This window comes from Rhinolophus ferrumequinum, chromosome 4, assembly GCF_004115265.2.
Source record: "Rhinolophus ferrumequinum isolate MPI-CBG mRhiFer1 chromosome 4, mRhiFer1_v1.p, whole genome shotgun sequence".
Taxonomy (NCBI): domain Eukaryota; kingdom Metazoa; phylum Chordata; class Mammalia; order Chiroptera; family Rhinolophidae; genus Rhinolophus; species Rhinolophus ferrumequinum.
Genome location: NC_046287.1, coordinates 66,961,143 through 66,988,555, shown reverse-complemented (window position 1 = coordinate 66,988,555; position 27,413 = coordinate 66,961,143). Strand labels below are relative to the sequence as shown.

General features: G+C 36.4%; 1 protein-coding gene across 1 annotated transcript; it reads right to left on the bottom strand.

Moving 5' to 3' along the window:
* Positions 1–27,413, bottom strand: PPP2CB (protein phosphatase 2 catalytic subunit beta). Its single transcript, XM_033105061.1, has 7 exons — positions 27,172–27,413; positions 8,060–8,269; positions 6,209–6,382; positions 3,765–3,854; positions 3,490–3,651; positions 1,082–1,200; positions 1–184 (listed from the first exon to the last, which is right to left on the bottom strand). Exons 1-7 carry the CDS (start codon positions 27,271–27,273, stop codon positions 112–114), a joined length of 930 nt encoding a protein of 309 aa, XP_032960952.1. The 5' UTR covers positions 27,274–27,413; the 3' UTR covers positions 1–111.

Sequence of the window (27,413 nt, the reverse complement as noted above, 5' to 3'; positions counted from 1 at the left end):
TTTTGTGTGTGTGTGTGTGTGTGTGTGTGTGTGTGTGTAATATATATATATTTAAAAAGAAGCCAGGTATACTTCCACAAAGAAAGGCAGGGTTTTTCCCCCGGGAAGAATTTACAGGAAGTAATCTGGGGTGCGCCGGGTAACATGAGGCTCTCCACGACGAGGTGCTGGGTCAAACTGAAGGCTACACAAGGCAAAAACAAAACAAAACAAAAAAACCCAAATAATTAAAGGATTCGAATTTGCAAGCAAACAAATCAATGTTATGACTGAAATGACCCTGGGCAAGTCATTGCAGGTGTTCTCCATGAAACTAGTTCACAGAGCTATGGTGGACATTTAAGCAGATAAAACGTCCGATTCAGTGCCTGGCATAAAAGGTTTACACTATCATTATTAGTTAAATAGAAGTGGTGAGAGTACACATGCTTGTGTTATTCTAGATTTTAGGGGAAAAGTGTTCAGTTTTCATATTAATGATGTTAGCTGGGGGGTTTTTGTAGATGTCCTTTACCAGGATGAGGATGTTCCCTTCTTTGGACTAATTTTGAGTATTTTTATTATGAAAGGGTGCTGGATTTTGACAGCACTTTTTCTGGTGTCACTGGGATGATCATGTTGTTTTTGTCCTTTATTCTAGTAACCCAGGGCTGGAGTAGCTGACATATGCTGCCACCTGCCCCCCTGGGGGTGACACCATAGCCCTAGACTGGGAGCTGGGGAAGGGGAAAAGTCCCCACCCCCTAGAGTACAGTGCCTGGAGTAGTTTCCATACAAGGGGGAGGGAGTATGTTGTGGCTCAAATTCCAGACTCTGGCTGTTATTACTGAGATTTAATAGATTTTCTAGAGTAAGTATTTCTCTATTTGCTGTATATACTTAACAATTTCAAAAAATTTGAAATACTTGTTTAAAATAATTTTATCAGTTAAACAGTTGTTTTTATTGGGGAGAGGGTTTGCTATGTCTCTCACTCCATTATTCCAGAAGCAGAAATCCTCTACTTCTTATTTTAATAATCTACATTTTTAATTTTCCTTCTAAACGTGATTATATACAATTAAAATTTAAAATTACTTACAAGGAATATTTTAAAGTATCATCTAATTCCATGATAGCAGCCTGGTTGCCACAACGGTAACAGTAATTGGGTGCACTGAAAATGGTCACCACATTCCGATCATGACACCAATTGTACCCCTGCAACATTAAAAAAAAAAAAAAAAATCAGCATTTCACTATGAAATTGTAATCTCAACAGAGAAGTTTAGAAAACTAAACTTAAAAATTACAAGTATTATCCATAAAGATGCATATGCTCTGATGTTCACTGCAGCTTTATTTACGGTGGCTAAGACATGGAAACAGCCAAAGTATTCTTTGATAGATGGTTAAATAAAGAAGATGTGGTATATATACACAATGGAATACTTTTCTGCCACAAGAAAAGATGAAAGTGTGCCATTTGTGACAACATGGATGGATCTTGAGATTATTATGCGAAGCGAAGTAAGTCAGACAGAAAGTCGAGAACCATATGATTTCACTGATATGTGGTATATAAAACTGAAAACAACAAAGGAACAAGACAAACAAATGAAGAAACAAAAACTCATAGACACAGACAATAGTTTAATGGTTACCAGACGATAAAGGGGGTGGTGGGTGAGAGATGAGGGTAAAAGGGATCAAATATATGGTGATGGAAGGAGAACTAACTCTGGGTGGTGAACACATAGAATTGTGCACTTGAAACCTATGTAACTTTACTAACAATTGTCACCCCAATAAACTTTAATTAAAAAAAAATTAGAAGTATTTTCTGTGGAAATGCAATCTTCTAAGTTACCTTGTAAGGTATCCATCTTTAACACTGTGCACCTGCACCGAATACTCAACTATTGGGCACAGGGTTGTATTACATGGAACTCAGTAATTGTGTTGTTCTGGCTTAATCAATGCTTGAGATCCAGGCTAAGATGTGTACTCAAATTTCTCCCATCATGATGGTAGATTTCTCAGGTTTTTTCCTTGTAAATGGTGTCAATTTTTACTTTATATTTTGAATCTATTATTAATTTGGTAAATACAAATTTAGAATTATTGCTTTCTAGAGAACTGGGCTAGTTTTCATCAGTAATGACCTCTTTTTACTTCTAATTATACTTTTTGTCTTAGAACCTATTCTGATTCATATTATTAGCTGTATTTTGGATAATTATCTAAATGATATACTAATATACCATTTTCTATCCCTCTACTTCTAGTTTGTGGTGTCATTATGTTTAAAATACATCCAAAATAATAGCTGAATTTTGATTATTTATCCAACTGAGGGTCTCAGTCTTTTAGGGAAGTAAAAATTTTTATCCATTTAACATGGATGAATTAGATATAATCTCATCCATTTAACATGGATAAATATGAAATAATTAGATTTATCTATATCATAAGAATTTATGTTCTTTATTTATTATGCTTTCACCTCTCCTCTTGCCTCTATTGGGTTTGTGAAGTTTCCCTTAACTTTTTGAAGCCACTCTCTACTAGTTTGGAAGGATTATATTCTATTCATATTCCTTTAGTATTTACAAAATAGCATCTTAGTAGAGATATCTGGCAGGCACCCCCTTAACTGGTCCCAGTTAAAGCCACCAGCAGTAGGATCAATTTCATGACCCCAGCCTGATAGGATGCACTGAAAAGGACACAATATCATTATGTGGTATGCCTGCCAAAAATGCATATCCTGAATCTATAATCATAAAGAAACATCAGTCAAACCACGAACGAAGGATATTTCTACAAAATAAAATTACTTGTACTCTTCAAAATGTCAAGATCAGGCAAAACAAAGAAAATCTGAGGAGACTGATGCAGCATGATCTTGAACTAGATTATACGTACACACATTCGATTAAATTTTGCTATAAAGGACATTAGTGAGACAATAAAAATTTGCATAAAGTGAGATAATAAAAATTTGCATTTGTTTAGATTAGGTAATAGTACTACATCAATGCAAATTTCCTGACTGTGATAACTATACTGTGGTTATATAAGAGAAAAGTCCCTATTTTTGCAAAGTACACATGGGCATAAAGAAACATCATGTCTAAAAGTGACATTCAAATAGTTCAAAAGAAGGTAACATGTGGGGGAAGAGGACAGGAAAGGAGAGAAAGAATGACAAAGCAAATATTAAAATATTTGTGTTTGAGGAATCTGACTGTAAGATGGATACAAGGGAGTTTTTTAGTACTATTTTTGCAACTTTTCTTTAAGTCTAAATTAACTTCAAAAGTGAGTTATAATTTTGCTCTAGCCAATTAGTACATTCCCTACTTGCTAAAACCACCCAAGTTTTTTTTCCTCCTTTCACTTAGGTAATGATGAAAATGTTTTTGATATTCTAAGCCATGAAGGCTTTCTTGCAGACATACATGTTTACTGAAATAAAGACCATGATACTGTAGGAAAAGGACATACCTCCATTACAAGTTGGTGGGCACGGGAAACCAGTGTGAGACCATTGGCATGGTTAAATGTTTCCGAAATGTCTTGTCCAAATGTGTAGCCAGCGCCGCGAGGTGAAATTCCCCACCCACCACGGTCATCTGGATCTGACCATAACAGATCGCACATGGGGCCCTGGCCAAGAAAACCAAGTACACGATAAAAAGTATTAGCAGTCACATTTCACTAATTCAGCTTTACCACTATCTGGTTATATTTCTTTTTCTTTTAATTAAAATTCAGTTTACCTCATGTGGAACTTCTTGTAAACGATCCAGGGCTCTTATGTGATCCAGTGTATCTATGGATGGAGAGAGGCCACCGTGGAGGCAGAATATCTGTTTATAAATTTTAAAAGGACATGAATTTATTAATTGCCAAAGGTTAATGGAAAGTAAATAATAATTACAATGTCAATCCTAATAGCTCTCTTCAAAAAAGTTTAAAAATATTCACTGTGGAGAATTTATAAAACACAATGAAAACGGACATTAGTGAGACAATAAAACTTTGAATAAAGTGTTTAGATTAGACAATAGTACTACATCAATGCACCTTTTATTTTCACATCAGAGAGCCATTAACATTTAAATATATTTTTTGTCTTTTATCTTTATAATCCCAAATATTTTATACAGTGTTTTTCCCCCTTCTCTGGTGGAGATCTCTATCCTTGTGACCCATCATTATTTTATTGGTTGCTGCTGATATATAAAATTCTTTTCTCTTAACAAAGACGCTACCGATTCCTGTTATTGGTTCCAATAGTTTTTCAGTTTTCTCTTAGATTTTTCTGAGTACATAATGTTTGCAAAAATATTTGTTGTTTTCTTCTGAATGTTTAAACCTTTTAATTCTTTTTATCAGTGCACTGGCTAGAACTTTCAAAACACAACTGAATAATATAAGTTAGTGGTTTTGTTTTTGGTAAAACATCTATTCTCAAGCCCATCCTCTAGGGATTCTGAATCAGAGAGAATAATAATACAAGCTTTAGAGGGCATTTTTCCTAATTTTGATGAAAGGTTTCTGATGTTTTGCTGGTAAGTATAGTTAGCATAAGTTTCTTTATCCAATTAATGTTAATTTTACTCCTTAATAACTGAGTATTAAATAATGAATGATACAGGACTTTTCTCAAATAGTTTTGGTCTGATTTTATTTTTCTGTGTTGGCCATGTCTAGTTTGGTTTTGGGGTTATACTAATTGGACAGAGTTTTATCTTTTCCCCTAAGCTCTGGAACACAGAAATATGTTCCTTAAAGGTTTGGTAGAATTAGCCTATAAAACTATCCAGACCTGGTTACTTTTCCAATTTCTTCAAAAAAATTTAGTAATTAGTATTTTGCTATGATAAATTTCATTCATCTTGTCAAGTTTATTAGAATCCTGTACCTGTTACTGCGATATGTGCCTCCATATTTATAGTAATACCTTATTCCTCATTCATAGTGTTTTATGTGACCTGATCTCCCTCTTTTTTCCTAGATCAGTTTTGACTATACGAGTATTTCTTTTTAGTAGACTTTTCAAAAATTGCTTTTGGCCATATTGATCAACACTGTATTTTTTGTATCCGAAAATTTCTGCTTTTATCTTTAATGATTCCTTTACGTTTATTTTACTGTTTCATTCATTGAGCTAAATGTTTATAAAACATTATTTCCTTTCCACTTTTCTACAAAACAAATGTAAGACTATGCATTTCCTGGTATTTCACCCCTATTTACATCCAAAAGTTTTGGTCTACACCATACTACCACTAAGAAATATTTGGATTCTTACCTTTTATTTTCTGAGTGTTAGTAGAAGATTGTAATAGTTTTCACCCAAGCAGATTTTTCTTTTAAACTTTTCTATTTAATTTCTAGTCTGAGTTTTTTGTCCTACTGCTTAGAACTGGAGACTGTCATTTAACACATGATATATAAATAGATGGATGGATAGATAAATGGATAGGCATAAAGTAGGAAAGAATGAACAAACAAACGAATGAAATAAAGGAAAAGAGAGGGAGGAAGAAAGGAAGGGAGGGACGCAGGGAGGAAAAAAAAAGAATATGTGGAAAGATTATCTGGTTTCTGTTTGTTGGGAACCAATGTATCAAAGGCTAGACACTATCTACATTGTTAGCTAAGCTTGTCCCACTGTTCAAATACACTATATACTTATTTAATTTTTATCCAGTTGATTTCTGAAGGTAAGAGGTCGAGGGCAAATACATATAATTTAACTTGAGCATATTCAATAAATATAAGCTCTACTAATGCAACCATTTAAAAAACTAGACTCACCATCAACAGAGATAGGCTGTCATTCTAAAATAATTTTGTCCATTCTTATGTTAATGATTATATTTTTAAAATTAAAAACAATCTAAATTAAAACTTAACACCTTTTCAATTCACATTGTTTTCTTTCATTTTAGCATGTCTAGGCAAAATATTGTCCTTTTAAATTAAATAGTGCAGACCAAAATCATGGCTAAGAAAATGTGGAAGTTATACAAAACGTATCCAATTCCCTGTTCTGAAATCTTAAGTGTAAAGGAAAGAGGCAGAAAAGGCCAAGGATATGAAGAAACACAAGTCAGATAAGTGTAGACCCTAAATTACTAGGAGAAAATCTTTTCCTACTTTTATCCCAGTCCCACCCCCACCCTTCACCCCCCATGGAAGCACACATACACACCTGTCCATCTACTAAAGCTGTAAGTGGAAGATAATCAAATAGATCTGTAAAATATTTCCAAACATTGGCATTTCCATACTTTCGTAGACATTCATCATAAAAGCCATATACTTGGGTAATTTGTCGGCTTTCGTGGTTTCCTCTCAGTATTGTAATGCGTTCTGGATAACGCACCTGGAGGAAAAGCAAGAAGAAACCCATGGTACAAACCATATTTTTACTATTGACATGTGAAGCACATAAACCTCTGACCCATTTCTTTAAATGGCTTTTTTGTCTGCTAGTAAATTAAATGTTAAATCTTTTTCAGAGTAAAAAATGTTCTCATTCATAACCAGGTCCTACTTGTTAAACTTTCAAATATTTTTTGTAGTCATCCTTCTTCATTACTATTTATATCACCCTTATGGGAATCCTTATTAGCTGATACCTATATTACTATAATAAACTTGCATCTGATTGTCTCAAATATCTACATCCTCAAACTATCACTAGTCTTCTAAATCTCCCCAGAACACTATTACTTACTACTTCTAAATGGATACTGAAGACCAGAGATTTGGACCTGAGACAAACTTCCTCTATAGACTAACCTCTCCGTCCCTTTTCAATTTTCACTTCCCATGGGAAGACTGTATTGGCCCACAAAAACAGGCCCTTGCCAAATATAGGGAGTATTTCAAACGTATTAATAGTCTCTTTTCCATAACAAAATAGATTTAGAAATATGTCTGATAAGAATTGACAAAAAGCATTGGATTCTGTAAACCAAATCAACCAAGAGCTCAAATATATACTTCAATTCATACGTAGTATTTACCAAGTATCCATTATATATCTCACATTAAACTCAGTGCTTAAAGCTAGATGAGGTCTACACAAGTATTACAGGTGACTTCTGCTCTTTAGGGACTAATCTCACTTAAGAGGTATGTAAAATAAATAATACAAGGCAATAAACCACTATGTAACATAAATAAGGGGTGGGACTACGTTTCATGGTAATTTAGAGTAGGAGTAAGGTTAAAAAGGTTGAAGACTTCATGGAAGAAGTAGGGCTTGAGTCTTGGCATGAGGGGCAAGAAATCAGAGTAATCTTGTGGGACAACTGGATAAAGAAATATATGAAGACAGACTGAGCATTGGACTTCTTTGATTTGAGGCGAAGTGTTTAGTCTACCAACTACTAGCAGGCAAATTCAGGGTGGACTATAGAGGGTCAGACAAGGAATTTGAGCTTAAGTCTGCAGGCAACGTGGAATCATGGAAGAATTTGGGAGCAGGAAAGTAACAGATGAAAGTATTAAAGAGATGTAATCTGGCAGCATAGGGAAGGTGCAAGGTAGATCTGGAGGGGTCAGATCTTGGAGGCAAAAATATTAGTTACTATGCTATTGCAATAATCAAAGTGCAAAGTGGTAAAGATATGGATTGGGTGGGGACAGTAAAAATAGAAAGATACAAGAGTAATAGTTTTCAAGGTAAGACTTTTAAAAGACTTAAAAAAAATTTTTTTGTTCTTGGTTGTTTTTTTTCTAATTTGTTGAAATACTTTTTTTTTTTTTAAGAGACTTGTCAATTGCCTAAATATGAGGGATAAGTGACTACTAAGTCAAAAATGATTCTAAGACTTCAGCTATGGATTCCCCAAGAGACTGATTTACCAGAAGTAGGCAGGAGAGGTTTGATGTATTATTCTCATCTCTCTTTTGAAAGATGTAAAATCAACTATTACTTTATCGGGTTATAAACTGAATGGATCATTAAACAGAACACATGATATGCAATACTGCTATTCTTGCCTTTTGTTGGTTCAAAGCTTGAAAAAAAATTGAATTTCATTAATCATACCTTTAATGCCACAAGAAGAGTCACAGTCTCCACTGAATAATAACCTCTGTCTACGTAGTCGCCCATGAATAGATAGTTTGTGTCTGGTGATTTTCCTCCAATTCTAAAGAGTTCCATAAGATCATGGAATTGTCCGTGCACATCTCCACAGACGGTGACAGGACAACGAACCTCTTGCACATTTGATTCTTTTGTTAAAATTTCCTTAGCCTGTTAGAAAAATGAAATCAATTTAAACAAGATTCTATCACAATTTTTTTTTCTCTTGGTTGGGAGTCTTCAATAATTTGTAAGGGGTCCTGAAACCTGATTCTACCACAAATTTAACATTCCTGTGTTAAAAAGAAAATCTGGGAAACAAGACCTGAAATGTGCTTTATAAAATCATAAAACTAAAACCACAATGAAATACCACTTTACACCTACTAGGATAGCTAAATAAAAAAGACAGACAACAAGTGGTTGTGAGGACGTGGAGAAATTGGAACTCTCAAACACTGCTGGTAGGAATTTTGGTGAAGCCACTGTGAAAAACAGTCTGGCAGATCTTCAGTAAGTTAAAAATAGAATTACCATATGATCCAACAATTCTACTCTTAGATATATACTTAAGAGAAATGAAAATTTATGTTTACACATGTTCACAGCAGCATTATTCACAATAACCAAAAGTGAAAACCACCCAAATATCTATTAACTGATGAATGGATAAATGTGGTATATCTCTTCAGTGCAATGTTATTCAACAATAAAAAGAAATGAAGTACTGATATATGCTACAAACATTGACAACATTATATAGTAGTCTCCCTTTATCCTGAGGCATATGTTGTAAGCCCCCTTCTGGATTCCTAAAACCACAACAGTACGAAACCCTATATACAGTTTTTTCCTATACATACATAACTATGATGAAGTTTAATTTATAAATTAGGCACGGTAATAAATTAACAACAATAATAAAATAGAATTATAACAAGATACTATAATAAAACTATAATATATGAATGTGGTCACTCATTTCGGGATTCCCAGCTGAAGTCTTTGTATAGTCTCAATGCTTTCTGGCACAACACTTTGCCATGAATCAGAACACACTTTCTGTTCATGTCTTTCACCCACAAATTTAACGTCTTTTCCATCTTAACTTGGCACTAACCACGCACTGTGGCCTAACTTTTGCAGTTTGCAGTGCGACAGCAAAACTAGCATGGCTTCCTATTTCCTTCTTCACAATTTCATGGATAGAAGATTCATTCTTACTGTAGGATTTTTGAGACCTCAACACATGCCATTTTTTCTTTCCTTATGAAGTTGAGAACTTGTACTTTTTCACTTAAAGGAAGCACTCTACGGCTTCTCTCCGGCATGTCCGAATGTCTGATTCTTGCACTTTGGGGCTCTTATGAAAATAAGGGTGACCTGAACACAAGCACTGTGATACTGCAACAGTCGATCTGGTAAGTGAGACGGACTACTAAGTGACTAACGGGCGGGGAGGGTGTACAGCATGGAGACACTGGACAAAAGTATCAGTCACATCCCGGGACAGACATAGCAGGACGGTGAGAGATTTCATCATGCTACTCAGAACGGTGTACAATGTAAAACTTATGAATTGTTTAGTTCTAGAATTCTCCATTTAATATTTTCACACTGTGGTTGATATCGGGTAGCTGACACTGTGGATGAAGGGAAACTACTGTATTAAGTCACAAATTGTTGCATATTGTATGACCATTTACATTAAATGTCCGTAACAGGCAAATCTACAGAGACAGAAAGTACATTAGTGGTGCCTAGGGCTGGGGAGGAGTGTAGGGTTTCTTCTGGAGGTAGTGAAAATGCTCTAAAATTGTGACTGATCTGTATCTGTGAATGTGTTAAAAGCCACTGAACTGTACACTCTAAATGGGTGACCAGTATGGTAGAGGAATTATATTTCAATAGAACTTTTTTAAAAAAAGAATAATCTTATTTACTGGTTAAAACAGGTCAATAAAGAAAAAGTCACTAATTATTTAAATTATTTTATAAAGAGACATTCTAACACCAATTCATAAGCCAACCTTCAACTTCTTTATTCCAACTACTTTACATTTAATGAGGCAAGTTAGTATACATCATTAGAAGGCCCTAAAGTTTATATATACAGTTTATATATAAACAATGGCAGATTAAATATACAGACTAAATTAAAGTTCATTTTATCTCATTTATTTAGCAACTTTGACTAAAAGGAAAGAGATCCCAGAATGAGAAAGAAAATAAAAAGGCCTCTGAAGGCCTGTAATAACACAAATATGATAAAAGTGTATGTCCCTTCCCACCAATCTACCAGAAGAGTCTATGAGGCCTTATCTGGAACTCTTATTTACAAAATTCTGATAAGCTATTTATCTCATTTCCAGGTCTATGAGAGATTACTAACAGAAAACCAGGAAGGACAAAAAGTTAAGAACTGGGCCTGATATAGACATACAAACTAAGAGTAGGAAACCACCCATAGTGAGGGTGACAGTAGCAAAAATGACATTGGGCAACAAGTCATTTGAAGCTTAAAGTAGGATCCAGTACAGAGTTAAGATTGGCGGGAGAGTGGAATTTTAGGGACATTTCTCTGCCCCTCTAGGGATTTCAGAATCTAAAGAGCATTAAAAACATGGACTTTGAGTTTCTCTACACGTAAGTTCCTATTTCTCTACATCTTTGTCAACAGATTTTAATATTCTTGCCAATTAGCAGGTGTGAAATAGTATCTTTTAATTTGCACTTCTGATACTTTTTAAAAAGCAGCTTTTCATGTTTATTGGTCATTGGATTTTTTTTTTTTTTTGGTAAAATACCTATTCACAAAATTAGCCTAATTTTTCTATTTGGTTGTTTATATTTTCCCTACTGATTTGTACCAGCTTTTTGTTTTTAGTATTACAAATATTTACCTTTTATTGGCTTTATGCATTTTAAGTATCTTCTCACAGTCTGGGGCTGGTGTTCCCATTTTTGTTCATAGTATTACTAAATTTTTTTTTGCTGTTCTTTCTAAACTTTAAGATAGCCAAATTTATCACTCTTCCCCATTTATGGTCTGTGAGATTTGGGTCTTGTTTTAGAAACTGTTTCCTACATAAGAGGTCAAAAAAGCACTCTTATATTTTTATCCCAGAAGTTTTTGCTTTCACATTTAACAAGTCTTAAATCCAGAGCTGGATTTTATTTTTTTTTAATTGGGAAAGGGGAACAGGACTTTATTGGGGAACAGTGTGTACTTCCAGGCCTTTTTTCCAAGTCAAGTTGTCGTCCTTTCAATCTTAGTTGTGGAGGGTGCCGTTTAGCTTCAAGTTGTTGTCCTTTCAGTCTTAGTTGTGGAGAATGCAGCTCAGCTCCAGGTCCAGTTGCCGTTTTCTAGTTGAGGGGGCGCAGCCCACCATCCCTTGCGGGAGTCAAACCGGCAACCTTGTGGTTGAGAGGACGCGCTCCAACCAACTGAGCCATCCAGGAGCTCAGGGGCAGCTCAGCTCAAGGTGCTGTGTGCAATCTTAGTTGCAGGAGGTGCTGCCCACCATCCCTTGTGGGACTCGAGGAGTTGAACCAGCAACCTTGTGGTTGAGAGCCCACTGGCCCATATGGGAATTGAACCGGGAGCCTTCGGAGTTAGGAGCATGGAGCTCCAACCGCCTGAGCCACCGGGCCGGCCTCCCAGAGCTGGATTTTATATAGTATAACGTAGGGATTCATTTTATTATTCCTAATGGTTATCCAACTGGCCCAGCATTATTATATAGTGCCATCCTTTCCTCACTAATTTATAATGTTTTTTGACAAGCTTTTGTCAAGACCCATGTCTGTTTCTTGATTTTCTAGAAGAGGACACAACTTGCATACCCTATCCGATTCCCCTTAACATTCTTTTTCTGAAGGAGCCGCCTGTCTCTTGAACTGCTCTGCTGTCATCATTGATGGTCCCCTTGCCCAGCTCCTGAGCTAGTTGGAGTCTAAGCTGAAGTTGTGGACATGCTTAGCCCTCGCTCTAAGCATGCCGAGCTGCCCTCCACTTGCAGACATGGATGAAATGCCACATGGTGGGATGTGGGATCTGGCTTCTTGAGCAGGTTCTGAAGGCTGGATAGAACAATCTGGAAATATGTGTGAGTCATCTCCCCATGGAGTGAATCTCAAGTAGTGGGAAGAGGGAGAAAGGAGTGAGCCAGGGAAATAAATTGCCACACTTTTCTTCCTTCCATGGACTTCTCTGAGGAATGATTTTTCCTTGGAACTTCTCTGGATGTGGCAGAAGTCCCACCTCCCATCGCATTGCTTCACAGCTTTTCTCACCTTATTTTTTTCCTTCACCACACATGCTTGGGTTTGTACTCCCCAAATAAAGTGTTAGCACTTTAATCCTTACCTCAAGTTCTATTCTCATTGGTCTCCTACCCGTGTCAATAACAGACTGATTTAATTACTGTAAAAAAAGTCATAATAACTGAGAAGAGAGGCTCCTTTCCTTATTTTATTCAAAATGATTTGGCTATTTTTGGCCCTTTCATTAAGCCTGACATGTAATTTTAGAATTTGTCAAGTCCTATGAAAATCTTGTTTAGATTTTGACTCACATTGTGAATAACCAAGATTCTGCAGAAATAGTTAAAAAATAAGCCTCCTCGGGATGTAAAGTACAGCACAGGGAATATAGTCAATAATACTGTAATAACTATGTATAGGGCCAGGTGGGCACTAGACTAATTAAGGGATCACTTTGTACATTATATAAATGTCTAACCACTGTGTTGTACACCTGAAACTAATATAAAATAATATTGAATGTCAATTGTAATTGAAAAAAAGTTAAAAGGGGGGAAGTGAAAGCGAGTAAGAGGTCCAAACTTCCGGTTATTAAATAAATACTGACTCCTGAACTCACATAACATTAAGAATTTAACAAGCTAATCCTACTTAAAATTTCACTAAAGGAAACATTACCAAAAACAGAGGGAAGATTATTTAATATATAGTACCTGTACAGCACAACATTTATCAGGTTCACAAACTATTCACTCTGATGTACACCATACACAGCAATCACTTGACACCTCAAAATATTCCTGACGAGTAAGGTCCATGTATTCACGTAACAAACATTTGTCAAGTGTCTGTTGTAGGCCAGACATCAAAGATAGAAACAGGTAAACCATCTAGCTTCAACATGCTGGCTTCCATGGACTCAACCAAACAGAATAAAAACTTCTGTATACAAAAAAGATAAAAAGAGAAGCCTGGGAAAATACAGAGGATGCCAAAAAAATCTACACACATTTTAAGAAAGAAAAACTGTATTAAGATTATACTACTCAATATATACCGATAACAAAAGATAAAGGCAAGTCACATTTATCTTCTGCAATTACAAGAGGTGCTCAAAGTGGTTACCATCAGTGTCCAGACACTTCTGATTACGGCGAACTACTGTTTGAGCAACGTTGACCAAAGTGTCCACTTGTATACATTTTTTGGCATCCCGGTATTTATTGCACACAACAGAAACACTGACATCTCTCATATAAAGATATTTGTAGAATAAGACACAGTATATCTCAAAAATCAATGATTCCGTCAATCTTAATTAAGAGGTCACATTTTTGAGAAGCCCTAAAAAAATCATATATTCTCAAAAGAGTGTTTGAAAATATAAAGCTCTGAAACTAGCCATCCTTGCTTACATTGTTAAAATGAAGAAGGCTTGTAACTATTTTTATACCAAGTGACTTAAAATGTATTTAAAGTTATATTTTTCTGTACTTTAACGTCAAAAAACTAATTTTTAAGTCTAGGTAAGGAGACTGTAATACTGATGGCTTTTTAATAGTTCCATAACTTATGACATTGAGACTATGAAGCGTTATTGAAAAAACTGTGTTTATTCACTTAATATACAGATGAATGTAGCAGTTCTCAAAGTGTGACCCAAAGGCATGTTCAGATTTAATAGATTTACTACTCTTATTTTGAAGAACAAACACTTCATAAAATTTCAGTTTTAACTGCCAATACAGAAAGCATCAATAATGCAGCCCACATAAACAAAAGCTCTTTGCAGTCCTTAAGGTTTAAAAGTATAAAGGGTCATGAGACTAAAAAGCTTAAAAATCGCTATGTTAATATATCCGCTCTGTTGACCTACATGTAACATGAAAGAAACAGAGACCATGTAAAGAGTAAGTGGGTTCACATTTCTACAAAGACATGTATCCTACTCACTTCAACTTGTTTTCAGTGATTATTAGCATCCTATTATACTAACCTGAAGTACTGATGTTAGAATAAGTAAAACAAAATCACGCTGCAAGTTTGTATACACACTGGAATCATAAAAAAACTCTATCTCCAGATTCATCTCTGCCAATTGGATGACCCAGCCCTGACTTTTAATCTGAAGTGACTCTACGTAGTAGGGACGGACAATGGCAAGTTCTCTCCAGGTTTCTAAAACATTTCTAGTGCATGATTTTGACTGTGGCTCCCATCTCTCTTAATTTCTGCGAAATTTCCAAGCTTGGTTCTCCAGCTTTCCTTTTGATTCTAGGCTACCAAATATTCTTCCAACAAATGTCCTTTCTGCTTACGTCAGCCTGGTAGACTTCCTGAGGGTTATGAACTACCATGTTTCCCCGAAAATAAGACCTAGCCGGACAATCAGCTGTAATGTGTCCTTTGGAACAAAAATTAACATAAGACATGAGTGTTTTCTAATGTGACTTAGCTCCCAAAGTTTAATTATTTCTAAGACATGGATTGTGGTGATGGGAAGTGCCACTTGGCAGAATACATCCGGGCAAATAGCTCTTACTGCTGCAAATATTGCTGCATACCTATTGACTCAAATTTGTTTTCTGTCTCACCCATTTAAGACATATTTTTTCTTGCTGCTATAAAAAATGTCTTAGAGAACTGAGAAAATGAAGATTTGAGAATGATATTCACATATATAGGACGAACAAATTATATTCCCCTCTATGCACGCTTATGCTTCAGGAATGCAAAACAGGTAAATATGCTGAAGTCCCGCCACCTCCCAACAGGTGACATTCTATTTTTGTGCTGGTGCACATGCCAGAGCCACATTAACAAAAGCTACTCTATTTGGTTTTGGCAGAGTCAATATATAAATTATTTTCTTTTCACCTCTATTTAGAACATATCTAACATTATAGGTTATCTCTTACTCTCTAGACAAATTCATCTAAAGAAAGCCACAGAACAGACTGATGTCTGAAATAGATGAGATTAAACGAACTTAAAAATTCTATAGGGCTAGGTTAATATAAGCAAGGTACCTGTACTCCTTCAGTCACAAGGTTCTTCCATAAATGACAGTTGACCTTTTTTTTTTTTTTAATACAAGGAAATAAACCTTTCCTTTTAGTTCAACAAGAGTCAAGTGTCTGTAGGCCAAGCAATGTCAAGCTTGGAAAAGAAATCATGTATTCTGTTGAAATTTAAAAAAAAGAAATGAAGTATGTGTATGTACATAGGCCAAGATATATTGCTCAGTGAGAAAAGTTTTAGGATATTATACCTATGATCCCATTTTAATAAAAACAATATACGACAAACACCCATCCTCTCTCCAACACATGTTTTTTGCACATAGAGAACACAGCCTGGAAGACTTTATAATGTTTATCTCTGAGGTAAGAGGGCAAGGGATGGGCGAGGTGGGTGCAACAGTGGAGAGTGCTTGTACTTTCCCCTGCATTTCTGAGATGCTTGATTAAAAAAAAATATGTATTACCTTTTAAATCTGAAAAAATAACTTTTTACACTTCAAAATAAATTCCAATGGCAATAACTTAATTATAAAAAACCACAGTGCTATATCCATATAACGGAATTTTATGCAGCCACAGAAAAGAATGAAGTATGGCTACATGCTAAAACATGGAAGAATCTTGAAAATGGTCTATGTGAAAGCAGCCAGACACAAAAGACTACACATTACACGATTCCATTTATATAAAGCATCTAGAATAGGCAAATTGACAGAGACAGAAAGTAGCAGATTAGTAGTTACCAAGGGAAGGGGGAGTGACTGCTAATGTGTATAGGGTTTCTTTTTTGGAGTGATGAAAATGTTCTGTAATTAGAGGGTGGTGATGGCTGCAAAACTTTGTGAATATACTAAAACCACTGAATTGTGTACTGTGAAAGGTGACTTTTAACGGTATGTGAATTACATCTCAATAAAAAAAACTGTATAAGGAAAAAAAACTAAAACTAAATGTGAAATACTGTTGTAGCCCAATGGAGTTAGAACAAAAGTATCTAGTGTATTTGAATTCTACCCAATTATTTCTCTTTAAAATAGGCAGTTCTCACTTTGCATAGTTCCTATATGCATGAAATTCAGTTACCATGGTTTAGTTAAACATCAGGCCCTCAACAACATGGTTCAAATTTAAGATAACACAGTGTATTTACTGCAATTACATAAAGTAAAAATTTTGCTGCTACATATACAGTCACTACAGAAACAACAGGTGCAGCATTATGATCAGACATGATCAATGACCAATCACATCACTTCTTTCGAAGTCTTTTAGTGACTGGTCACCACACATCTGTTCACACCCAGACAGCAAAGTGTATAAATGTATTGCCTCTGTCATCTTCTAGCAATAAACTCACATTACATGTTACAAAAACGGATACTCAAAAGAGAGATTTGGTCAACAATGATGAAATTGCAGCAAAGAAATGAAAAGCGGTAACGTTGGAGATGAAATTCAACTCAAAAGTTTATTGAAGAAACAGCTGACTGTAGGAATGCTGCCACTGCTGCCACTGGAGAGACTCTAGATAATGCAGCCAGGAAATAAATAGATTTCGTGACATAAACAAATAAGTAAACACTGACATAAATGAGGAAACCGGACCTGACAAAAAGGATGAAAATATCCAAGAGGAAGTGACGCTGGCAAAAACCTCATTAAAGGACCTCTCAGACACATTTCACGACATTGAAAGTACAAAGGAGAAAATGTTGGAAGCTGACCCAAACTTAGAAAATGTAAATTTATCAGAATCTTAGCGTATTCCACCAAGTAACATTTCTCAAAATACAGTCTGGAATTTCTGTATAAGAATACCTGAGATGCTCTTTAAAAAATGCAGCTCGTGGACCTGCCCAAGACATAATCAATCATTCTCTGGGATGGAATCAAGAAACCTGCATTTTTTATTTGCTTTCCAAGTGATTCTTAGAAGCACAAAGTTTAAAGGAAAAGCTGGACAATTTGACTACAGAAAAATGCTAAAATGTCAGTATAAACATTTAAAAACTGGGAAAGACGACTTCAAACATTTAAAAATGGCTAATTTTCTTCGTTTTCAAAGAGTTTACAGAATCAAGAAAAGCCAAAATGGTATGCAATTAAAATATCTTACATCCTACTCACTCTGATTCTGATAAATCTACCCATGTTTTCTTCATGTATTTGGTATTATTTTTCATTTATTTATTGTTTATTAAAGTTCTTGTCACCTAACATTTGTCATGAAGTGAAAACCTGTGTAGTGAAGACTTAACCTTTCCCAAAGAGAAGTCTCGCCTTTGTTCCTGGCTACTGGGAGGTGATCACTACATCCGGCTTGACGTGAGTGTCTTTGACTGTAGACTCTGACCACTGGACAGTCTAACAATGTGATTTACGATGGGGAATTTAAGTGATCTGGTATCAATTTTGCCTCTGGAGATAAATGACATCAGCCCTCCCTGAACTCTGCCCTATGCATCTTTCCCCTTGGCTGATTTTAATCAATTCTCTTTCTTTGTAATAAACTGTAATAGTGAGTTTAACAGCTTTCAGTGAGTTCTGTAAGTCCCTCCTGTGAATTATTGAACCTGAGAGCGTTTTGGAACCCAATGAACTTGCTACTTGGTGTCAGAAGTGTGTGCAGTCTTGGAAACTGTGCCCTCTAACTCCTGCAATATACTTCTTTTTTTTAAAGATTTTTATTAAAATACAGCTAACACACAACACGAATTTCAGGTATACACCAGTTATTCAGTATTGATGTACCTAAAGAAGTGATCACCATGTAAGTCCAGCAACCATCTGACACCGTACCACGCTATCGCAATATTATTGACTCTATTCCCCATGCTGTACATTACATCCCCATGACTTATTTGTTAATATCTGGAAATTTAAACCTCTTATTCCTCTTCAGCTTACCCCCCCCTTTTGGAAATTTTCAATTACAGCTGACATTCCATATTATTTTATATTAATTTCAGGTGTACAGCACAGTGGTTAGACATTTGTAAAATTCATGAAGTGATCCCCCTGACTAGCCTAGTATCCACCTGGCACTATACAGAGTTATTACCATATTATTGACTATATTCTCTATGCTTTACTTTACATCCCCATGACTATTTTGTAACTACCAACTTGTAATTCTTAATCCGCCATCTTTTTCACCCTGCCTCCTAACCCCCATCTATCACCCCAATAAATCTAGTACCCATCTGACGCCACACATAGTTATTACCATATTATTGACTCTATTCCCTATGCTGTACTTTATATCCCCATGGCTACTGTGTAACAACCATTAGTACTTCTTAATCTTTTCACCTTTTTCACCGACCCCCAACCCCCTCTCATCTGGCAACCAACAGAATGTTCTCTGTATCTATGAGTTTGTTTCTGTTTTGTTTATTTTGTTCTTTAGATTCCATATATAAGCAAAATCACATTGCATCTGTCTTTATCTGACATACTCCACTCAGCACAATTCCCTCCAGGTCCATCCATGCTGCCACAGATGGAAAGAATCCATTCCCTTCCAAGGAGCAATACCCATTGTATATGCAGAGGGTGACAAAAAAAATGTATACACATTTTAAGAAAGGAAAAAACTGTATTAAAATTGTAATACTCAATATATACCAATAACAAAAGATGAATACAAGTCATGTGTATACATTTTTTTTGGCACCCCTGTATGTACCACTTACTCTATCCATTCATCTACTGATAGACACCAAGGTTGCCTCCCTATCTTGGCAAATACTGCTGCAATAAACATATGGATGCACATGTCCCCTCGAAGTAGTGTTTGGGGTTTCTTCGAATAAATACCCAGAAGTGGGATTACTGGGTCCTTCTTTTTCTCTTATAGCCTTTGTTTTAAAGTCTATTTTGTCTGGTATTAAGCTACCCCAGCTTTTTTTTTTTTCATTTCCATTTTTATGAAATATCTTTTTCCATCCCTTTACTTTCAGATTGTGTTTTTCTATCTGCAGTGGGTCTCTTGTAGGCAGGATACATAAGGGTCTTGTTTTCTTATCCATTTGGCCAACCTACATCTTTTGATTGAAGCATTTAATCCATTTACATTTAAAGTTATTGTTGATACATATGTAGTTATTGCCATTTTATTATTCATAGTTTTTACTCCCCCCCCATCTTGAAAAAAAGTCCTTTTAACATTTCTTCTAATACGGGTTTGGTGGTGATGAACTCCTTGAGTTTTTTTTTTCTTTTTCTTTTTCTGGTGAGCTCTTTATCTGTCCTTCAATTCTAAATGACAGCTTTGAGGGGCAGAATAATTTTGGTTGTACGTCCTTGCTTTTTATCACTTTGAGTATTTCATGCCAATCCCTTCTGGCCTGCAGTTTCTGTTGAGAAATCAGCTGACAGTCTTACGGGAACTCCCTTGTAGGTAACTGTTTATCTTTTGCTGCTTTTAAGATTCTCTTTGTCTTTAACCTTTGGCATTTTAATTATTTTGTGTCTTGGTGTGGGTCTCTTTGGATTCATCTTGTTTGGGACTCTCTATGCTTCCTGGGCTTGTATGTTTATTTCCTTTGCCAAGTTAGGGAAGTTTTCTGTCATTATTTCTTCAAATAGGTTTTCAATTCCTTGCTCTCTCTCTTCTCCTTCTGGTACCCCTGTGATGAGATGTTGGTATCCTTGATGTTGTCCCAGAGGCCCCTTAAATTTTGCTCATTTTTTTTTTTGCATTCTTTTTTCTTTTTGCTGTTATGATTGGGTGGTTTTCTGCTACCTTATCTTCCAAATTCCTAATTCAAACCTCTGCTTCATTTAATCTACTGCTGATTATCTCTAATGAATTCTTTATTTCAGCTATTGTATTCTTCATTTCTGACTGGCTCTTTTTTATGTTTTCTATCTCCATTTTTATGTTTCCTATCTCTTGCTGAAGTTCTCCCTGAAACATTAAGCATCCTTACAACCAGTATTTTGAACTCTGCGTCTGATAGATTGTCTCCATTGTTTTTAGTTCTTTTTCTGGAGCTTGTTCTGTTCTTTTACATGTTTCTTTGTCTCCCCATTTTGGCTTCCTCCCTGTGTTTGTATCTATGCACTCGGTAGGCCTGCTATGCCTCTCGGTTTTAGTAGAGTGGCCTTATGTAGCAGGTATCCTGTGGGGCCCAGTGTCACACCCTCCAGGTGTGCCCTCCTGTCGTAGTTGAGCCTTGGTTGCTGTTTGCACGTCAATGGGAGGAATGAAGCCTTGGGCTGATTGGTTGTGAAGACTGGCTGTGACTACAGCAGAGGAGCTGTGGTGCAGGGGCTGACCCTATGGAGCAGGATTTGTTTTAGCAGGGCTCTGGTGCCTGACCAGTTTGCCCTTTGGGTGTGTCATCCTTGAAGGTGGCCAGGTGATGCCCTGGTTCAGTATGAAGATGGCCACCAGATATGCTAACTCCGGGCCTGACAGGGGCCCTGCTGCAGGCCAAGTTCAGCCACAGCTTGTGCCCTGCCCAGGGCCAGCTGGCATGAGCTACAAAACAATCCACAGATGGCTGCCACCCACGCTGGGCTTGAAGGTGCCTCGAGAGGCCAAGCCGCGAACCAAGGCCGGCTGCCACTGGTGCCAGGCTTAGGGCTGCTCAGCCAGAGGAACAGGACACGCCAAAGCCAGCTGCTGCTTGTTTGGGTTTTGTGAACCTTTGAGAGATTTGAGGAAAGTCCACAGCATAAGCCAAGACAGACAAGCCATTTGTATGGAATGCAATACACTTTTAGATCACAAAAGTCAATCATATTAAGAAGAATCTGAAAGGCTTTTTCTGACCACTCTATTGTAAGAGCCTCCTAAGCTCAAGCTCATCACTCTCCTCATCCTTTGCTTTTTCTTCCTAGCAAGAATCACTGCCCGACATGCTACTGAATCTGTTTATCATCTGTCCTCTCTTCTGTTTGCAGCTGAATCTCCAGCACTTTTCACAGCGTCCAGCACGTAGGGGCACAACTATAATTTGCTGACTGTATAGTGTAAATACACAGTGGCAGCACTTATTCAACCACTCCTCTCTGCTCTTTGCTGTTTCCTGCAGAACAGGTGCCTCTTTTGCCACTAAAGCAATGGCAGGACTGCACTGCACCCATTGTGAGTGCTCCTCATCCAGGACATAAATATCATGTGGAAATCTTGCAAAGGAAAAAGAAACTTCCTAATTACGTTCCTCTCTATGGAATGGGAAGACACAAATTAAACTATAACGTATACACTATATTTTATACATTAAAAGAACCCAATTCTATGCTAAGAAGCCAGTTCAAATAAAGTTTCAACTAAGACTGAATAGGGAAGGATATTTAATTTCACCTGCCCACTCCATTTCAAAACAAAATGATTGTCTTTGTATAAAATCTTTAGTGCAATTTTGCACATTTTTGGTGTACTGTATCATAGTACTATTATAGTACGAGTTAGAAATATCAGGATGCATGCACCTCAAGATAGTCATTGAATTTTTTTTTAACTGACCTTTATTGGGGTGACAGTTGTTAGTAAAGTTACATAGATTTCAGGTGTGCAATTCTGTATTACATCCTCTCTACATCACATTGTGTGCTCACCACCCAGTCAGTTCTCCTTTCCATCACCATGTATTTAATGAATTCTTTTTCTCACAAAAGTATTTCAGTCAAAGGACAGCTTGCAAGGGACAATAAACTGTGCAAGACTACAAGAGACAGCTAACTACGTATAAGCTTAACCTCCCCCATTGCTTAGAAAGGAAACTGTATCTGTAATGCACAAACCTCTTTCCCAGGGTTAATATGATTAAGGAAATTCAGACTTGAAAAGCAACATACAGAAAGTATTAGACAACATTTGGTCCTTAATAAAGGGACAGTGTTGAAGAAAAAATTTCTTCATGCAATTTATTTTAATGGACCAAGATTAGGTCTACATTTCACTACATTTACAAGGAGAATTATAAGGAAATCAGTTCAAAACAATTTAAAATTTCTCTTTAATCTCAAGTAGACTCAAATTTTTCATACACGTTAGATTATGTCTGTGATTTTAATGCCACTCTTAGAAAAAGTTCAGAAAAACAGTTACAGTTTATATACTCTAAAATGCAGTAATTCACCAAAGGACTTCATTCACCAACTCCTTCATAGCATTTACCCTGAAGAAAAGCCTGTGAAGAAAAACTTTTTGCAACATGTTCAAATCAGAATAAAAGGTATATGCTGCAAATAAAACTACTCCATGTGAAAATAAAGTTTATAATATATGTACCTTTATTTTATCTATGGATATAATTTAACACATATATGCAGTCAAGAAATGATTAACTGATTTTAAGTCTGCTTTCTAGTAAACAGCAGCTCATGCTAGTCTAGTTTGGCTTAGTTTCTTTATCTGTCTGCTATGAGGTTGGCTTAGAAAAGTATAAAAAGATACTTTCAGTGAGTAGATTTGGGTTTTACCTTCATATTCTGCAATAACCGTATCATTTCATTCTTTGTTACAATAAGAAAGAAAGGATCTACCGTGTTTCCCCGAAAATAAGACCTAGTTGGACAATCAGCTCTAATGCATCTTTTGGAGCAAAAATTAATAAAAGACCCCATCTTATTTTACTATAATATAAGACCCGGTCTTATATAAGACCGGGTCTTTAATATAATAATATAATACCGAGTCTTATATTAATTTTTGCTCCAAAAGATGCATTAGAGCTGATTGTCCGGCTAAGTCTTATTTTCGGGGAAATACGGTACATTCTACACCAATGCATTTTAAACTGTATCAGTGGAACACCAAAGCTTGTTCAAGGAAAAGTTTAAATAAATGTACCAGTTAGACTTTTTGGCTAACTGGTTAAATTTAGCTGTATAAAATTATTTATTTATTTATTTATTTATTTATTTATTTATTTATTTATTTTTGAGCAAGAGTCAATCCAAGAAAAGTAATCCAAAAGATTTTTCTCAACTCATAAAAACCATTTTCATCAGGATCTAATTTTCATTAAGATGTTTTTATTTATTCAAAAATTTAAGCCTGCTATTTCACATTATTTAAGTAAGTAATATCCTAAAGATATTTCTGCTTATTACAAGGCTGAGGCTAGGACCCAGAAATATACCCATTAGTCCAATATAAAATGCACATATTTATACTTCTACACAAGCCGCAACATTTTTCTAAGTTGGCACTCTATAATCAGAATCAAGATCAGCTAACACACAAACAGGCTCAATTTCCCTCCCTGCTTAGAGTATAATCACCAAGGTTCTTCAGTATAAAAGAAAGCTCATCACGTCAAAGAGCCCCAAAAATTTCTCTTCCTGAGACTCTACCAAGAGATAAATATAGTTCTGGTCACAGAATGTCCTGCCCAGCGCCAGACCGGCTCACACCACCTTTAAAATTACTCGGCACATTGCTGTTGCGGGAATGAATCACAGAAGTAATTTCTCTGTACAAATAAGAGGAGTCAAATTCACAATTAGCTTCAAAAATAAGACTGCTAGTTGAAGTTAATGTTAAGAGCTAGTCTTCTCAGAAGATGTGCCTTACTATTTCATGTGAACGATTTTTCTCTAGACATAAATTCACCTTGAAGGCCATACCAAAAGCATTCACTTATTTTTTGCAGTTATTCTCCAATTGGCAGTAGGATGGATTTTATTTTTGCCACTACCTCAAAATAGGGCTTTTACCAATACCACTTTGGTCTTCATTTCAGATGACTCCTTTACTTTTTAGGCAATCAGAGTTAGAATAAAAATTTGATTTTTAGGAAAAACCACCATCATAACTTTCTACATAGCACTATTTCCAACAGACTCCAAAAATCATGTTAATGAAAAAAGAAAAAATTAAACTAAAATCTAGTCACAAAGAATTAAACAAAAAGATGATTTAAATAATTAGGCTTAACACCTTTTATTTTTCTTTTACAGTCTTTCTATAAGCCTGCCATTCTTAGCCTGGAAAGGTTGAGCAAGTATTAAGTAGACCAAAGGAGGAGTAAAGTTACTTCACACAATTACTACTAATCCCAGTACTCTGTGCTTCAGATAACAGGGATCACAAGAAATACTGAAACTATTTTTCAGGATTCCCTAGCCACTATACAGAAAACCTCTTTTGAAGTACATTCACCAGAGAGAGTCTTAACAACCCATCTATTTATTCTGCATCTTTTTCTAAAAGAAAATGGGGTGACAGATTTAAAACAAGATACAAGAGCTATTTTTTTTTTTTTTGCATTTCTTAGGTCCTTTCTTTTATACCAAATCTAATGTATAATACAACAATGTGTACATACGTTATATAATTTCCCAGCATCTCCCACAGCACGTTCAACACACTGTCACTTATGCAAGAGCCAGAATCAGACACAGATATAAGAACATAATTTGTTAAAAGCTCTTTAAGATTTTAAGCTAATTTAGTCATTTCTAAAATAAAGTATTTGACCCCACATATAAGGGAACTGGATGAACCAAACAAAAACAAACGAATTTCAACAGACAACTTTAAAGCAAAGTCGGTTAAATGGTTATTTTTAGTTTTAGTTTCTCTTCATTTAACATTCATTGAGTGCCCCAGGATTTTACACAGGTAATATCTTAATATTCACAACCAACCCAGGAGATGGGCAAGTATTATCCCTGTCTCACAGGTATGGAATAAGAGGTGCAAAGAGGCAGCAGCTATCAAGTTGTGGAACTCTGGCTGACTACTCCAGTCCCTGATACATAAACACTACACTTGTCAGGAAAAAGGAGGATGGGGCAGAGATATAAAATAGAACCAGAGATTAAGGTTAGCAGGTAAAATATGTATACATACCACAAAGGGATGCCACAGTTGCTGGAAGAGGGCTGAAAAACTAAGCAGTGCTCAGAAGAGTAGAGAGAAATACTATTACTGGACTCCATCCATTGGCAACTCCATCAAAGGGGTGGAGGACAATGATAAAGGGGGATTTTCACTTACAAACTCGTGTTTAGTGCATAAGTACAAATATTCAAAGAAAAAAGTGGGTAAGATCTAAGCTTAAATATACCTACAAGATCCTAGGGACTGGTAGTCCAAGTTATTCAGGAGCTGAAGTAAAAACTAATCTCTCTTGACAAATACAGAAAATTTCCTCACATGATTAAGACTCAAGTGTGATTGAGTAGTGATACAATATTATTCTCTAGGAATACATCTTAAAATTATTAGTCAAACGGAAAACGAATTCAACTCCCACCTTTGTCCATAATTTCAAGACTATATGTAATGTTCACAGTGAGGGTAACTGACTCAGCTAATTTCAAAACTGGGTATTTCACTTGACACTAGAGAGAGAAATATTGAGAGAGAAAGATTTAAAACATAAATTTGAAGACTCATGAAATTATAGGTTATCACACAAGAAAAACGAATATCTTCTTGAAATTATAAGCAAATAGTCTGTTTCAGAAAAGAGAAAAATACCACTTGCCTTGGCAGTTCTACCTACAGAAATAAATTCTGTTACCAAATTTTACATATTAAGGCCCTATACAACATTACACTTGTTAAAAACACTACTTTCACTTAATATTAGTTATTACTCCTCCATCCCTAAGTAAATTGCTTAATTTTGAGTCCCCTATTAACAACACTGACAAAATCTTTTGTTCTCCAATGTGTTTCTGAGGCATCCTGACTTCCAAACAAAATGATCAAGTCTAAAAATACAAACCAACCCAACAGCATTAAAGAAGAAATAATCTCCTTACTCCTTCACTGAGGAATTTTTATGTAAAAATGTGTCAAAATTATTTAGTCCAAGATTATAAAAGACGAGTGAGAAAAGCTCTAGATTTTAAAGTAACTAAGATAGAGAGTGCAAAATAATTCCAGCGGGTAAGGAAACAATAGATACAAAATTCAGAAAGTTGTCTAAGATCACACAATCAAGAATGACTGTAAACAGTTAACCACCTGCATATTTTATTACTCTTTGGCACAGGGAAAAAAAAAAACCCTTTATATATAATAGAAACGGAAAGGATTTTCTGAAAAGTGCTACCCTACACGAAAAACACGTAACCCATTTATATTTCAAGAAAGCACTGTTTCCAAACTTAAGATTTGCTGTCTTTCTGAAAATCAACATTTTGCTTCCAAGAGTCTCTCTATGGGAAGACCAGTCACCATCTGTTACAACTAAAGTCAAAGTCAACCTCTATTTTAGAAATCACAGTCTGCCATCACACCCACCTCTCTACAAATGCTTGACACATTCCAAATTAGCGATTTTTGAAAGGCCCATTCACCTGCGAAAAAAGCTCCCATTTATAACAAGTTCGTTAACATTAGCAACATCCAGGTTGGTTTTCGGTGCATTTTAAAAAAATTTTTATAAGATTTTATTGGAGCCAAACTGACAACATTGCCAAGAAGAAAGATCTCAGATGCTCCCGATGCATTTTCTGATAAGAGATGGTATTAGAATAACTGGCCGGCGTGTGGACTAGCAAGCGCCGAGATTGCTAGTCCACACGGGAAATACTGGAGTGTAACTCCCCAGAAGAATGTCAGTGACTCCCAAAAACACAGAAAGTGGATTCCAGGTGCCACGTTTCTCCTGCCCGTCTACAAGGACCCGAGGCCAGTAACGTGAGCATCCGCCGGGGAGGCAGAGGTACCCGGAGAGGCCAGCTCAACGCCCCGGATTTTGGACGGGCTGGGCCCCGCGGGTCACAGAGTGGACGGCCCGGGGAGGAGAGGGGCCGCCGCCCGCTCCAATCAGCCCCCCGCTCCCGCATTTCTCTTTTCTCTCTTACCTTTTCGCAGAGCGTCCGCACTTGGTTCTCGTTCAGCTGTTTACACTCGTTCAGCTGCTCGACCCACTGGTCCAGCTCCTTGGTGAATGCCTTGTCGTCCATGGCTGCCGGATCCCCGGCCCCGCCGCTGCCCTCCCCCCTCCCCGCCCCACCCTCGCCCGCCCCGGGCGCCGCTCCCCTCTCCCGCCGCCGCCGCCGCCAGCTCCCAGCGGGAGAAGGAGCCGGGGAGCGCGGCCGCCGGC

Coding starts and splice junctions, on each gene's coding strand:
- PPP2CB (XM_033105061.1), bottom strand. CDS start 27,273: ATGGACGACAAGGCATTCACCAAGGAGCTGGACCAGTGGGTCGAGCAG. Junction 3,652..3,764: donor TACAAGAAGTTCCACATGAG/GTAAACTGAATT, acceptor TTTCTTGGCCAG/GGCCCCATGTGCGATCTGTT. Junction 185..1,081: donor GATACTTTAAAATATTCCTT/GTAAGTAATTTT, acceptor TGCCTTGTGTAG/CCTTCAGTTTGACCCAGCAC.